The 15909-nt window shown below is 40.6% G+C and overlaps 1 protein-coding gene across 1 annotated transcript in view; it reads right to left on the bottom strand.

Annotated features, from left to right (window-relative positions):
• Positions 1–15909, bottom strand: part of smap2 (small ArfGAP2) — a 32819-nt gene that overhangs the window by 11711 nt on the left and 5199 nt on the right. Inside the window, exon 3 of the mRNA XM_057828379.1 lies at positions 743–876. Within this exon, the coding sequence (XP_057684362.1) occupies positions 743–876 (134 nt within the window). The remainder of the gene's footprint in view (positions 1–742; positions 877–15909) is intronic.

The raw sequence follows: 15909 nt of genomic DNA, 5'->3' as shown, positions 1-15909 counted from the left end.
GATTATCAGTGGTCTTGTATGTCTTCCATTTTTTACTAATTGCTCCTACAGCTGATTTCTTTACACCAAGCCTTTAACCTATTGCAGATTCAGTCTTCCCAGCCTGGTGCAGGTCTACAATTTAGTCTCTGGTGTCCTTCGACAGCTCTTTGGTCTTGGCCATAGTGGAGTTTGACTGACTGTGTTGTGGACAGGTGTCTTTTATACCAATAATGAGTTAAAACAGGTGCCATTAATACAGGTAGCGAGTGGAGCCTCGTTAGACCTCGTTAGAAGAAGTTAGACCTCTTTGACAGCCAGAAATCTTGCTTGTTTGTAGGTGACCAAATGCTTATTTTCCACTCTAATTTTGAAATAATGTCTTTAAAAATCAAACAATGTGATTTTCTGTTTTTTTTCACATTCTGTCTCTCATGGTTGAGGTTTACCCATGTTGACAATTACAGGCCTCTCTAATCTTTTCAAGTAGGAGAACTTGCACAATTGGTGGTTGACTTATTTGCCGCACTGTACGTGTTCCAGTTAAGAAGTGAGCAGTATTGATTTGAGCTAACTGTAAACACTTGTTAGTTTGCTTGTTCTAGAGTACAATAAATTTAGAGAAAATGAAATGAATTTGTCAAGGTTATTGTCAGTTACACGTTCATCCTGAAATTCAAACTAAACTTGAAAAATTCTAATTTCTTGTGAGTAGTGCATTATCCCACTTCAAATTACAAATACTATAGATGAAATATCCGACCTGAACTTGTTCCTGCGTCCACTGGTCCAAGTTGACAGACTTGACTTTGGAGATGTGAACCCCGAGATTTCGATGAATACCGGCACATCTTATACAGATAAAAATTCCCAAATTCCATGAAGACCACCTAGGACCTGAAAGATAGATTGATTTAGACTTATTTAGATTCTCCTGGGAAACCCTTGTGATAAAGAAAGTCTCGTCTAGAAGACAGGCTGAAGACAACCAGGGAAAGACAATTTTTTTAGACAAATTACAGAAAATCATGCCTGAGACCTCAATTACAAGCCACAATTCAGCAGGGAGCTCATCTAGTCTCGTGTTAATCAGGCAGTGTCCTGACACATAATAGCTTTCAATTGGACAGGTATCCTATATAACAGAGGCTGAGTGGGAAGTTTCACATAGACACACAGAGGCAATAAAGGCTGCACATGCATAAGACCTGCAGGCATTTAGGTCTGTGGGTGTATATACATGTGTTTCAGTGTTTTGTTAAATATTGCACGTTATCTCTCTGGCCAGAACAGCTAAACATAATGGCGGAAAATGTGTTAGTAAGAGACCATGTGGGTGAGAATGGAGCCTCCAGTGTCTTAAACCAGAGTGTAAAAAAAATACTTCCGTGTATAATTTAAGGGTTTGTTCTATTTCAATATTGATTAACGTAATTTTCGGACTATAAGCCGCACCTGACTGAAAGCCACCACCCACCAAATTTGACACAGAAACAGCATTTCTTCATAGATAAACCGCACTGGACTATAATCCCTAGCTGTCCTCAGTGTATTATGGGATATCTACACCAAAAGATACTAACATACCTGTCAAGTTGTACGGTTTCGGCGTAATTTGTACAAATGAGCACTGATTTTTAAATGTGTACGCCGTACATTCAAAATCTGTACGTTTTTCGTGCATTATGTTTTTTTCCCTCCGTTCAGATTTTGTCACCATTTCGGCAACGAGACAATGTGCGTTACTTGCGTTACGTTGGTTGAATGACGCGAGAAAAGTCAAGAGACATGGAGAGAGAAGAGTTTGTTGAGATGCTGTAGCAAACGCGATGCTTGGCAAAGTGGCTTCAATATTTCCTGATTGTAGCCGACAGCCTACAATCTACGCCTACATATACATGCATATAGAACTACGTGCGAAATGACAGACTCGGCGGCGCTGGTAAACAGCCGCCATTTTAAAGCAGTAGGCATCTCAGAAAGGCTCTGTTGTAGTGAACCTTCCTAGCTAACCTAAGTAACTTTTTATCTAAAATAGTCCTAAATCGGCAAATCATGACTTGAATCTATCTTTAAATGATGAAAATGTTTTAAAACTTTCACATGTCGAAAGTAGACAGAGGGGAACTAATGCAAAAACGGGAGCAATTTTAACAACTTTATGGGTTGATTCACAACATTTAATGACTTCCAAACATAGCAAAGGTTACAATGTTTTGTTTGTTTCAGTTTTTTTTTTTGAAAAAAAGAAAAAAAAAAGAAAAACAAAGCATGAAACCTAACACCAGTTACTTTGCCCGTTAACTAATTACTCTTACAATCAGGTAACTGAGTTACTAACTCAACTTTTTGGGAGAAGTAATTTGTAACTGTAATTAATTCTTTTTAAAAGTAAGATTAACAACACTGGTCATAAAGATGAAGTCTGCAGAATGAAAAGTGGCGAAAGCGGAGATTTTATTCTGCCAATTCGTTGCCGAACACAATTTGTCCGCAAATATTGCTGATCACTTCTCAGAATTAGCAAAAGAAATGTTCCTTGACTCAAAGATTGCATCGGTAAGTTAATTTTATCAACTGACCTTTTTAATTTAGAATTGGACACACTAACGAATGACCTTCAAGTCGAACTGAATTGCGAGCTGATGTGCCATGAAGTGCAGCCAACCAAAGACATGATAGAAATTGCCAAAAGTGCTTCATACAACTATAACAAAAGTCACTGTTAAATTTTAGTAATCATGATGTAGCTGAAGATATTGATTGTTCTTTGATTGCACCAGGTTATATGTTACAATATTACCAATAAATTCAGATTATTTTAAAAATTGAGTTTTATTTTTGTTTCATATTGCACGCTATATACGACTAGAGGTGGGAATCTTTGGGTACCTAACGATTCGATTACGATTCAGAGGCTACGGTTCGATTATAAATCGATTATTGATGACACCCTACTGCTATTAGCTGCTTTTAATGTTTTGTACATTAGTTACAAAAACTGTAAAAAAAAAAAAAAAAAAAAAAAAGCCTTAAATAAACGACTATTTCAGTATCAAGTTAACAGTTAAAAACAATAAATAATATACTCAAATCCCTATTCTGTATGAGCAGCTTTAAACTACATTCAATTAATTTAATGTTGTGACTCAACCATTAAAGTTGTTAATTGCTCCCGTTATTCCATAATTTCCCTTTTGTCTACTTTTGACATGTGAAAGTTTTAAAACTATTTTAAAGATAATTCAAGCCAATATTTTACCGATTTAGGAGTATTTTAGATAAAAAGTTAATTAGGTTCGCTTGGAAGGGAAGTCTACTGCCTTAAGATGGTGGCCGTTTACTAACGCCCGCATCTAGTTTTCTGTACATGTGCTGCTAACGCCACCGAGTCTATCTTGCATCTAGTCCTATATAAATTTGATATCTACCGTAACATTATGTGGACGTACTTTGTAGCAGCTGTCGGCAGCAGTCAGGTATGTTGTTGTTTTTTTATCTCGCGGCATGAGTTGAGCTAGAGCCGTGAGTTGAGCATTGGCAATACCCGAGGGGCCGGGTAATGACAAGCATGATGTTTAGCTACTCTCGCTCTGTTCCTCATTGCGTCCCGAAGACTGCGTGGCGCACTGAGTGTTTTTTACTTCCGCTTTACTTGACATATTTCAATAATCGGAATTTAGATGTTTGTGAATCGTTCTCGAATCTTCCATGGCCGACTCGCGAATAATCTAAGAATCGGAAATTTCGCACACCTCTATATACGACGCTGTAAGATTAGTCACCAATTTGTAAGGGCATACGTCATTATTTGTAAGACTGCCAACGGCCTCGGGTTGACAGGTATGTACTAACCAGGAACGCTTTATTTGACAGCAGCATCACAAGACTGTCATAAGACGAAAAATGAACCACCATGAAACTTTGAACCAATTGGCTGCACAGCTTCATTGCTTCAAGAAGCTTCATTAGGTCATCACCGCTCCCTTGAAGGAGACAGTCAACCTCTGCTGCCACCTGCTGTCAACACTGTTGTTGTCCAAAATGCCTCCTAGCATGCATTGCAGCGCTATAGATGTAAATAACAATCAAAATTAATGTTCCGTGCTAATTATTTCTTTAGTTAATGTTCCAGTTGTTTCATTAATTGCTAGTTATGGTAGTTGGTAACACTTGACTGTCATAAGACCATCATAATTATGACAGGCCACTACCATGAGCATTAATGAATGCTTATGACAGATGTAATTTGGAGTCATCTGGCAAATTATCTCCCCCTTTGAATGGATGTAAAAGATTTGAGCTGGACATAAATGGAGTTAGGGACATAATTTGCTGGATGACACTTAATGACATCTGTCATAAGCATTCATTAATGCCCATATTACTGTCGTGTCATAATTATGACGGTCAAATAAAGTGTTACCTAGTACCCCCAAATAAATCAACAAAAAAGCCGCACTGGACTATAAACCGCAGGATTCAAAATTAGGGAATAAAGTAGCGGTTTATAGTCTGAAAATTACGGTAGGTACATTGAGTGAGTACTTCTCCCACCATAAAACCAACATAACTTGTTGCTGTAGTGTGGCTCTTTCGGCACTAGGTAGCGCATAAGCCCTTAAATTGGTACTTCCTCAAATGCACCGTTGATTGTAAGAGGAAGTTGTGAGTTTGACTGAGGCAAATGAATAACAACATTAAATCGTTGTTTTGTTTTGTGACAGCTGAAACATGTTGCCTATTCCATGTAGAAATAATCATCAGCCACAGGCTTTTTGGGATAAAATGAGCAAACGTTGCATGAAGATAAATGAGAGGTTTGCAGACAAGTCTGTCTGGCAAAAGCATTAGCTGTCACGCTGACTAATAATAGAATTACTGTGCAAAGCCTTCTTAACTGCAGCAAACACTTGTGAGGGATTATCAAATATGTGGAAAACTCCCTGAATAGAGGAACCAGTTTGCCCTCGACATCCTTTAAAGTCTCCATTTTCTCCCCTGTGTTGTCCTTTCTCTTGCACCTTTATCGCTTTGCGACAGTTTGACCTTTTAGTTCTTCCCTCTGTATTACTGCAGTTTCACACTCAAATAGCCTTTGTTTATATTGGATTCAGCCCAACAGAGGTGGTTAATTTGTCCTATAATGAGATCTACTGTATTCGTCCATCTATCTGGCTAAAAAGCTAGTCAGTACTGTCGGCCAATGTTCAAGGTACCAAGTATGTACAGTGTATGAGTATAAGTTAAAATGCATATGTCTGTACATAGGATCTATAACAGAGTAATACTTGAAAGAAGTTAAACAGACATTAAAATATTGAAAGTGATTGCTATAGTCACATTCAGCTGTTGTATTTCATAAAAGGCCCAATTTGAAATTGCAGTTGCTTGCGTTATATTTATTACTGCTATTCACTAAAAGGTACATGCACTAGATAACAAGCCCCATGCACCAAAGGTCACATCATGAAGCTAATTACGGATAAGTGGTCCTGATGTTTGTAGAGGTTGCATGGCAACCAGATAAGGCTCGAGGTTGGGGAGGTTGTGAGACGATTTGGGCATGTATGGAATGAACTACACCTGCACACAGTACCGCAGGAGCCTCTTCAGTGGCGATCCGTTAGGCGTTATGTATTGTTTATTGAACCCGTTCACACCTCCGGTTACTTTGAACAGAAATAGTCTGGAGAGTAGGAGGCAAAGTTGGAAAAGGAATGAAATGCGGAGCTTTAAATTCACCTTGTTATGCGCTTCGCAAAACCGAGACTTCTGAAAAAAAAAAAAAAAAAAAAAAAAATCACATAGATGGACTCAAAATAATGTCCATTGTTTGTTTATACAAACCTATTTCAGCCACACTGACTGGCTTACACTCACACGTGCATGGGAAGGCTGCAGGTGCATACAGCTCATTAGTCGGCATCCCACAAGGATAAATGCTACTTTCGGCAGTTAATCCCGCAGAGCTGGTATTGTCAGAACCTGCGCACTACTTACTATCACCACTCAAACACATGGCAGCAGTACAATGTGTTGACACACAGATTTACGTATTTAACAAACATAAGAAGGCAATGCAAAAATGGACATTTACTGTGACACTACATAGGCATGAAATAACACTCAGAAAATACTAATTGTCTCATAATTTAAATTGTTTTTTGTTTGTATGAATGTATTCATTAAACTTGCGGAATAATAGCCAAATGGGCATTCAAATGTACTGTGTAGTCCCTTTTGAGTCTCAGACATGTACTGTAACAACAGTTTTATGGAAATGAACAAAAGTGTGAAAAACACACACAGACCACAATTATCCTCTACTTCCATTTTCGAGCACCTAAAGCCCCACCAGCACCCCTGAAGCTATCCCTGACCTAGCAGTACCAGTCAATGTTCACGAGCAGATGGACCCTGATTGATAATTTACTTACATTCTTACCATCTGCATAACAATGTGGGGACCAACTGTTATGAATGAAGGTCATTGCTGGGATGGGAAACAACGCGACTAGTGCTGTAACGCTTAAACGATTAACTCGAGTAATTCGATTAGAAAAAAAGCTTTGAATCAAATTTTGCTGCTTCGAGCATTCGTTTATTTAGAGTGGCATTGTAATGGTTTGTTTTGAAAGCGTTTGCATTTAGTTTGAGTGATAAGTAGGGTTGTTCCGATCATGTTTTTTTTTGCTCCCGATCCAATCGTTTTAGTTTGAGTATCTGCCGATCCCGATATCTCCCGATCCGATTGCTTTTTTTTTTTTTTGCTCCCGATTCAATTCCAATCATTCCCGATAATTTTTCCCGATCATATACATTTTGGCAATGCATTAAGAAAAAAAATGAATAAAACTCGGACGAATATATACATTCAACACACAGTACATAAGTACTGTATTTGTTTATTATGACAATAAAACCTCAAGATGGCATTTACATTATTAACATTCTTTCTGTGAGAGGGATCCACGGATAGAAAGACTTGTAATTCTTAAAGGATAAATGTGACTTTGTATATTGTGACTAAATATTGCCATCTAGTGTATTTGTTGGGCTTTCAGTAAATGATAGTGTAGCCATTTAAATGTTCTGCCCAAATGCATGATGGGAAGTGCAACCATGACTGTGCAAAGTGGCACCAATTAATATATCTTCTCTGCGTTGGGAATAACATAGGGTGTTAAGAAAAAGATCAACTACTACCTCTCTTCCCCATATTGCTACCCACGATATTTCTAATTGTTGAGAGAGGGATTGTAAGGCTTTAGCCAATTAAAATAAGGCTCTAAAGGCTGCCAAAATTCACTCTACTAATTTTACGCTGCTTTTTAGCTCTATATATAGGTAAAACGGTGCCATTATAGATTGTACGCGACATTGCGTGAGTGGGTCGTGCAGCGCATGCGTTGATTGAGTTAAATACTTTAACGTGATTAATTTTTAAAAAACTAATTACCGCCGTTAACGCGATAAATTTGATAACCCTACTTTAAAACAAAACTAAAGACTCTGGATGAGTGTAAAAGACATTTTGTCTGTAACGTTAATACAAGTAGAAAACGATTTAATTAAAAAATATATATATTCAAAAAAGGCATGTCCGATATTTTTTTGCCGATTCCGATACTTTGAAAATGACGTTATCGGACCCGATTGATCGTGACGCCGATCGATCGGGACATGTTTAGTGATGAGCTCCTCGGTGGCAAGGCCCCGGGGGCGGATGAGATCCACCCGGAGTTCCTAAAGGCTCTGGGGGTTATGGGGCTGTTGTGGCTGATATTCCTCTACAACATCGTGTGGACGTCGGGGAGAGTGCATCTGGATTGGCAGACTGGGGTGGTGGTCCCCCTTTTTAAGAAGGGGGACTGGAGGGTGTGTTCCAATTATAGAGGGATCACACTCCTCAGCCTCCCCGGTAAAGTCTATTCAGAGGTGCTGGAGAGGAGGGTCCATCATTAAGTCGAATCTCGGATTCAAGAGGAACAGTGTGGTTTACGTCCCTAATGTGGAACAGTGGATCAGCTCTACACCCTCCGCATGGTCCTCAAGGGTGCATGGGAGTTCGCCCAACCAGTCTACATGTGTTTTATAGATCTGGAGAAGGCGTTCGACCAAGTGCCTCGGGGAATCCTGTGGCGGGTGCTCGGGAGTACGGGGTACCGAGCCCCTTGGTAAGGGCTGTTCGGTCCCTGTACGACCGTTGTCAGAGTTTGGTCCGCATTGCCGGCAATAAGGCTAATTTGTTCCCACTGAGGGTTGGCCTCCACCAAGGCTGCCCTTTGTCACCGATTCTGTTCAAAATTTTTATGGACAGAATTTTTAGGCACAGCCGAAGCGTTAAGGGTCCGGTTTGGTGGCCTCAGCATTGCATCTTTGCTTTTTGCAGATGATGTGGTGCTGTTGGATTCATCAAGCTGTGACCTCCAACTCTCACTGGAGCGGTTCGCAGCCGAGTGTGAAGCAGTTGGGATAAAGATCAGCACCTCTAAATCCAAGACCATGGTCCTCAGTCGGAAAAGGGTGGAGTACCTTCTCCGGATAGGGGATGAGATCCTGTCCCAAGTGGAGGAGTTGAAGTATCTTGGGGTCTTGTTCACGAGTGAGGGTGGGAGGGAGCGGGAGATCGACATGCGGATCTGTGCAGCGTCTGCAGTAATAGGGATTCTGCACCGGTCTGTAGTGGTGTAGAAGGAGCTGAGCCGAAAGGCGAAGCTCTCCATTTACCAGTCGAGGTATGTTCCTACCCTCACCTACGGTCACGACCCACAGCTCGTGACCGAAAGAACAAGATCCCGGATACAAGCGACCGAAATGAGTTTCCTCCGCAGGCTGTCCGGGCTCTCCCTTAAAGATAGGGTGAGAAGCTCGGTCATCCGGTAGGGACTCGGCATCAGGCTACTACTCCTCCGCGTTGAGAGGAGCCAGCTGAGGTTGTTTTCGGGCATCTTTTTCGGATCCCTCCTGGACGCCTCCCTGGAGAGGTGTTCCGGGGATGTCTCACCGGCGGGAGGCCCCGGGGCCGACCCAGTACACGCTGGAGAGACTATGTCTCTCGGCTGGCCTGGGAACGCCTTGGGATCCCGCCAGAGGAGCTGGTTGAAGTAGCTTGGGAAAGGCAAGTCTGGGCTTCCCTGTTGAAGCTGCTGTCCCCGCAACCCGACTCCAGAGTAAGCGGTAGATGATGGATGGATGGATTCGGGTGGATACACTGCCCTCTATGGGCAACAGTCAGTATGACATAACTAATCTATCATGGCTGAATCCAGCTGCTCCCTGTTATGACCAACATAAGGTAAGTTTTTGTTTGAGCTAATATGTTTGTTTATACATTCGTAATTTAGCTTAGAGGTATATTTAGCATTTTTTTGTGGGGATATGTGTTTGAAAAATTTGTTAAGAGCATTGTAAAAACATTTCTAGCATTTTATAGCATTTAAGATAGCGGACTTTGCTATAGAAGTTGCCAATTTTGTTGTACTTAGATCCTCATTTATTTATTGCTTATAGCGTTTGGGGCTAAGCTCATGTATTTTATTTTTAAAGGCATTTATTGCTCTTGTGAAGTGAAAGTGCAATTCTGCTTAGTTTGAAGAAGCACCCAGGAATTTTATTTTGTATTCGCATTTAATGCTCTTTTGAAAGTGTAATCTTAGCAAGCCAAAATAAATATTATTGCAAGCATCAACACTTGTTTTACAAACCCTAAAATGTATTATGCAACGCATTTAAAGTTCGTAATCTGATTACTCGAACAAAGTGATCGATAGATTAATCGGTTACTTAAATAATGGATTGCTGTAGCCCTAAACACAACATTTTCAATCAAGATTCTAAATTACATGGTTTCTCTGTTTGTGGATTGTGACCTATTTTGGAAGTGTCTGATTAAAAGAGGATCACTGCAAACACTATTACAAAAGTGTACAAACAAATAAGAACGCTGTATTCTCTTTAGATGTCACACTCTCCTTGACTCCATGACTAAGGGGATGCAAAGAGGAAAATCCCTGCTGGCATCTGACTTGATAAAACACGTGAGGGGAGGGACTGGGAGCCATGACATCAACAGATGACGTCCCCACGGCAACACAAGAAAGACGGTTGTTTCATTAAAACAAGGGTAATCACGCACAATCATGAGTCCCTCATTAAACTTTATGCAATTACATTCTGCAGTGACGTGTGATTATAGAAGCACATTTCCATATTTAAAGCAGAAGTGACGCAAACAAAAAGCGTGTATTCTGAAACCAATAAATATATATTTATGTGTTTCTCTGTACAGTGATTGCCTCCCAGCTTCCTTATTGTACTTTTTGTGGGTTTGCATACGCCACCGCTTTGTGCACTCATGTTGCCACTTCCTCTTAGAACACTGAGGAAGGGAGGTGAGAAACACACAATCTTTGTCGAGGCAAACAAGATTACAACCAACTGAGATGAGCTGCATTGAGAAGCGGAAGCTGAGTGGACAAATGCTTTCAGGGAGAGCATGTTTTAGTGATGACAGCTCATAAGTTACACTTAAAAATGAGCCAGTCATGGAGGAGGAGGAATAGCACCAGTCCATCCACAAATTCCACATTACTTATCGCGGACTCATACCATGCCTACTTAGGGGGCGTTTACATGGTGACGCTCTGAGAGTACAACACGCTTCATGTTTGCATTTACATGTTTCCGTCTCCATTTGAGTGATGTTGCAATTCCGCGTTAAAACCATGTTGTATTCATGCCAGGCTCTAGGGGGCAGTGCAGTTTAACAAGGCGACAGCTAATCATGCACTTCCTTGCAGGGGTCGCGTTAACCGGAAATTTTCCGCCGTTGACCGGTTTTTTAAAATGGTGACGGAAAAAACTGAAGTCCGTCCGTCATTTTGACAGGTTGCAATTCACACCCCAGACCACAGGGTGGCGAGTTAGCATATTAATTAGCTATTGTCTCTCTTAATGCATGACGTCGTTGGATATTCTGTCAGAATATTGTAGCGTCACCGGGGTCTGGCGGCGGCACCGTGATTGACACATCAACGCGAGGTTCTTATTGGTGCACCCGGTGTGCCAGCGCGTCATCCAATTGATGGACAAGATTGCCGCCTGTGTATAGACCCCAATCACATGACGTCACAACTCCGCCCTCCTGATCGGAGCCGCCATATTGTGTGTCAGCTCGTCATGTTTACACATTACCGCTACGTACATGCCTCCTATTACGGCGTGTTTTTCTGCTCGTTAATATTAATAATCAAAATGGTGAAGGCGTGTGTGGCGGTTGGTTGCTGTAACAGAGAAGATAGACGGAGAGACTTGAAGTTCTACCGTATTCTGAGAGACCCGAAGATGAGAGCGAGATGGACTGCTGTAATTCGACAAGAAATCTGGGCACCAAACGATCACCACAGACTATGTAGTAGTCTTTTTATATCTGGTAAGATGCATTTAATATATATTTAGAAGATTTTGGGCTGACAACCACAATTAAGATCATTGTGTGACGTTGGTGATTGGGGTCTATATCGTTGCCTCCTTTTCTTTGGGGGCGGAGTTGTTGGCGGTAAGCAGAGTAAAAAGGGAGAAAAATACCACGACTTCCGTGTCTAATTTTTCGCCGCCATGCAAGCGTTACAATATTAATTAAAAATGAATGAAAACTAAATACTATTGAATATGTCATCATTACCATTTTAAAAATGTGACGGGTAAAAGTAGACTATGACCGGATTTTTATGACCCTGTCAGTCAAAATGACAGACAACGAAAATGTCTAGCGCAACCTCTGCTTCCTTGACAACACCCTCCTCAGCCCGGAAGACAGCGGCTGCGTTCAAATCACGGTTTGAGTTGCCCTCACAACACGGTGTTGGAATAGCGCTATACTGCCTATTTCAAATCAGTAGCGCCGCCATAAATTCTTCATAGGGGTGGCCAAATGGGGCCACTTAAAACCTTGGGGTGGCACACCAAAAATAAAAGCCATAATTTCCTGTTTTTACTATGTTGTAGTATTAAACAGGCCAGTAGAAAATTGTCAGAGACTTCAAGACACACCTTCTGATATACTTTTGTTGATGGTGTTATATTGTTTATTGTATACTGTTATATTGTTTATTGTATACTATTATATTGTGTTAATGTACAAAATTTTGAGTTCCGCAGCTACGACAATCTGACATTATACTGGCGAGTGGGGTAGCCAACAAATTCATTGGTGGGAGCCGTGGCCAGGCCTCGCCACCCTCTGGTGGCACCATTATAACATATCGCACAAAATAAACTGCGACTCATGTCAATAAGCCGGAGAAGTATTCCGCGCTTGATGGCAATACGTTGGTTCCTGGGAATGATCAGAATTATAAGTTTTGTATCAAATTTCATTTGGGCATTTCATTATTTATTTATTTGTTTATACCTTTACAATCTGTAAACAGATTTGTTGTTCAAATACATTTAACCTATTTGAAGTTTTAAGTTCAGTCCTCCCTACGCCATTTGATTTACAGACCATTCCCTTCGTTAAAAGCAAAATAGAAAAAGCTAGTGTAATAGAAACATCAATGACAAAAATTGTCATTGTTTTTTCCTTTTCTTTACTGACCAAAGTGAAAGTCAATAAAAAAGTAACTTTAGTCTTTATTTATTCATTTATTTCTCTTCATGTTTATTTATTTATTTTTTATTTTGGCACTCCTGTGATTCCATACACCCTGCGATAACTGCCACATACAGTCTAATTTTTTTATTTTTATTATTTAACAACGATACATTTTACAATTCCAAAGGCAGTTTGGTATCACATTTAAACACCATGCTGGCTCCTCCATTCATTTTCTTCTTTGGTGGTAAATAGACAGCAGCCAACGGTATTTGAGCTTCATTATCACCACCGCATGGACATATTTTCCGTGTACCACTGCAATGCATTGTGGGATACAGTGAGCTCCGGAGTGACCATCGTTTTTCACTCGATCACTGAGGCCTCTGAGGGTCCATTTCACCATGTTCACTTCGCTGTTTTGGGAATTGGAACGGCTCTTAAGATGGCGGCGGGGATTCCCCCGGGGGGGGGCGTTGGCTAGGGCAAGTGAGCGAGGGCTCATTTAAACGGCGATTGAAACGCAGCCAACATACCCGTCCACTCGAACCATTGGCGTCCACTCGTTTTTTTTCTTGCTGTTTCAAAACGCAAAGAAACGCAGGCGTTCCAATATGTTTGCTGTGTTGAATGTTTAGTAGCAGCGACTTTGCACGCACAAAGTGACTTGTGCGAGTGCTGACATCATCAGAGCAAGAGTGTTCCATTCATATGGTTACTTAGCAATCCCCACAATCGAATTGTTCCACTTTGGAGGCAGGAATTAAAAGTTTGCGTATTCGCCTTCCGTTTTCGCTGTCACTGTGTAAAAGCGAGGTCATCCTGCAACACAATCATTGCGTATTGGTGTTGCAGCATCACCATGTAAACGGCCCCTTAGTTTGCAGTTGTCCGCGCAAGTTATAAACCACTGCAAGATTAAAATGTTACAAAATTCAATTCATTCGGTGTATTGAACAGCAGTGGTTATGAAAATTAAATGCACCCATGTTTAAATTTCAAACCCATACGTGGAGATTAGGGGGGGGGGGGGGGGGGGCTATGGTGGCCGAAAATGGCATTGCATGTAACTGACTTTCCGATAGATAAATTTGGAATTAAGACTAAGACTATAAAAGTTGTGAAATGAACCCAAAAAATATTTGTATAATGAGTCAAAATTATTTTTCAAACAGATCATGTGACTAGCACCTTAGAGACTCTCATTTGCTTTGCTTATCCAGGATAGAAGAGGCAAGATGGATATAAGTAATTTTTTCAAACCTAAGCTTTCAAAGGCGACAACTACTGAGCGAAAACCAAGGACTGAAGATGAAGACCATGAAACACCGGCGAGCGCTGCCAAAAGTTTGCTCCACTAAAAATGTTAACCCTAAAAAATGATGGGAAACAAAACAAAACAAAAAAACACTCATTTTCAATGTATTATTACAGTAGTTTGAAAAAGTATCTGAACCTTTTGGAATTTCTCATTTCTCATTTCTGCATAAAATCACCATCAAATGTGATCTGATCTTTGTCAAAATCACATAGATGTAAAAACAGTTTCTGCTTTAAATAAAACCACCCAAACATTTATAGGTTTTCATATTTTAATGAGGATGGCATACAAACAATGACAGAGGGGGGAAAAGTAAGTACATGAACCCTTTGCCTAAGGAGACTTAAAGAGCAATTGTAACCAATTTTTACCAAACAATTTAAGTCAGGTGTGTGCCCGATCACTGATGAGTGGTTTAAAGCTGCCCTGCCCACAATATGTGGATACTGTATCAATCGAAAGTCAGAGAAGTTGTCTATAAATGGAGTGAGTTTGGCACTGTTTCTTCTCTCCAAAAGATTGGCCGTCCACCAAAGATGACACCAAAAGTTCAGCGCAGAATACTCAGAGAGGTAAAAAAAGAACCCTAATGTGTCTGCTAAAGACTTACAGAAATCATGGGCACAGTCCAATATCTCTGTGCACACATCAACTATATGTAAAACTATGGCCAAGAATGGTGTTGATGGGAGGACTCCACGGAGGAAGCCACCGCTGTCTAAAAAAACATTGTCGCACGTTTAATGTTGGCAAAAAGGCACTTGGACATTCCACAGAAGTTTTGGAAAAATATTTTGTGGACTGATGAAACCAAAATTGAATTGTTTGGGAGTAACACACAACGTCATGTGTGGAGGAAAAATGGAACAACTTACCAACATCAACACCTCAACCCCACCGTGAAGCATGGTGAAGGGAGCATCATGATTTGGGGCTGTTTTACTACCTCAGGGCCTGGACAACTTGCAATCATTAATGGAGGAATGAATTCAAAGGTTTATCAGGATGCTTTGTAGGAAAACCTGAGGTTGTCTGTTAGATAGTTGAAGCTAAAAAGAGGATAGATGCTGCAACAGGACAATGATCCAAAACACTGAAGTGAATCAACTTCAGAATGGGATCAGAAGAACAAAATACACATTCTGGAGTGGCCAAGTCAAAGTACGGACTTGAACACCATTGAGACGCTGTGGCATGACCTAAAGACAGCGATTCACGCCAGACATCCCAGGAATCTGACTGAACTATAGCAGTTTTGTGTGAAGAATGGGCCAAGATGAGTCCTGATCGATGTACCAGACTGATCTGCAGCTACAGGAAGCGTCTGGTTGAAGTTATTGCTGCCAAGGGGGCGCACAAAATATTAAATGCGATGGATCACTTACTTAATTTCCTCCTTCTGTCATTGTTTGCATACTATCCTCATTAAAATATGAAAACCTATAAATGTTTAGGTGATTTAGTTAAAGCAGACACTGTTTTTTCTTCTATGTGATTTTGACTAAGCTCAGATCACATTTGATGGTGATTTAATGCGGAAATGTGAGAAATTACAAAAGGTTCAGATACTTTTTCATACCACTGTATAAATGTTGCTGGCTGGAATATTCAATCAAAAAAGATACGGCGTCTACCTCTCCACGAGGTAAGACAGAAAAACTCGTGCTCACACACCCACACACAGCTGGGATGCCTGTATGTACGTGCATGGACTAAGCTACTATCCGAGCATATATTTTGTAACTAACTTAATATTATTGCCTGCGTTTTGGGGCCATCAACATTTTCGTCCCCCTGCCACAAAAGTCGAACTCCGCCTCTGGTCAAATCCCACAGATAAGATGTTCTAGGAGGCTTTTTTTGGGTTGCTGTAGTTTAAATATTTCGTGCCATAACTGACTGCTATTTTAAACTGTTGAAAAAGGTTCACCATGCATCACTGTAGGCATGGTGATGTTTTAGTTATGAGCAGTGTTGTTTGTCCCATAACAACTTTTGGAACTATGAG

Source organism: Corythoichthys intestinalis, chromosome 22 (assembly GCF_030265065.1).
Source record: "Corythoichthys intestinalis isolate RoL2023-P3 chromosome 22, ASM3026506v1, whole genome shotgun sequence".
Classification (NCBI taxonomy): Eukaryota; Metazoa; Chordata; class Actinopteri; order Syngnathiformes; family Syngnathidae; genus Corythoichthys; species Corythoichthys intestinalis.
Note: the sequence above shows the minus strand (reverse complement) of the source record. Positions and strands in the feature narration are given on the sequence as shown.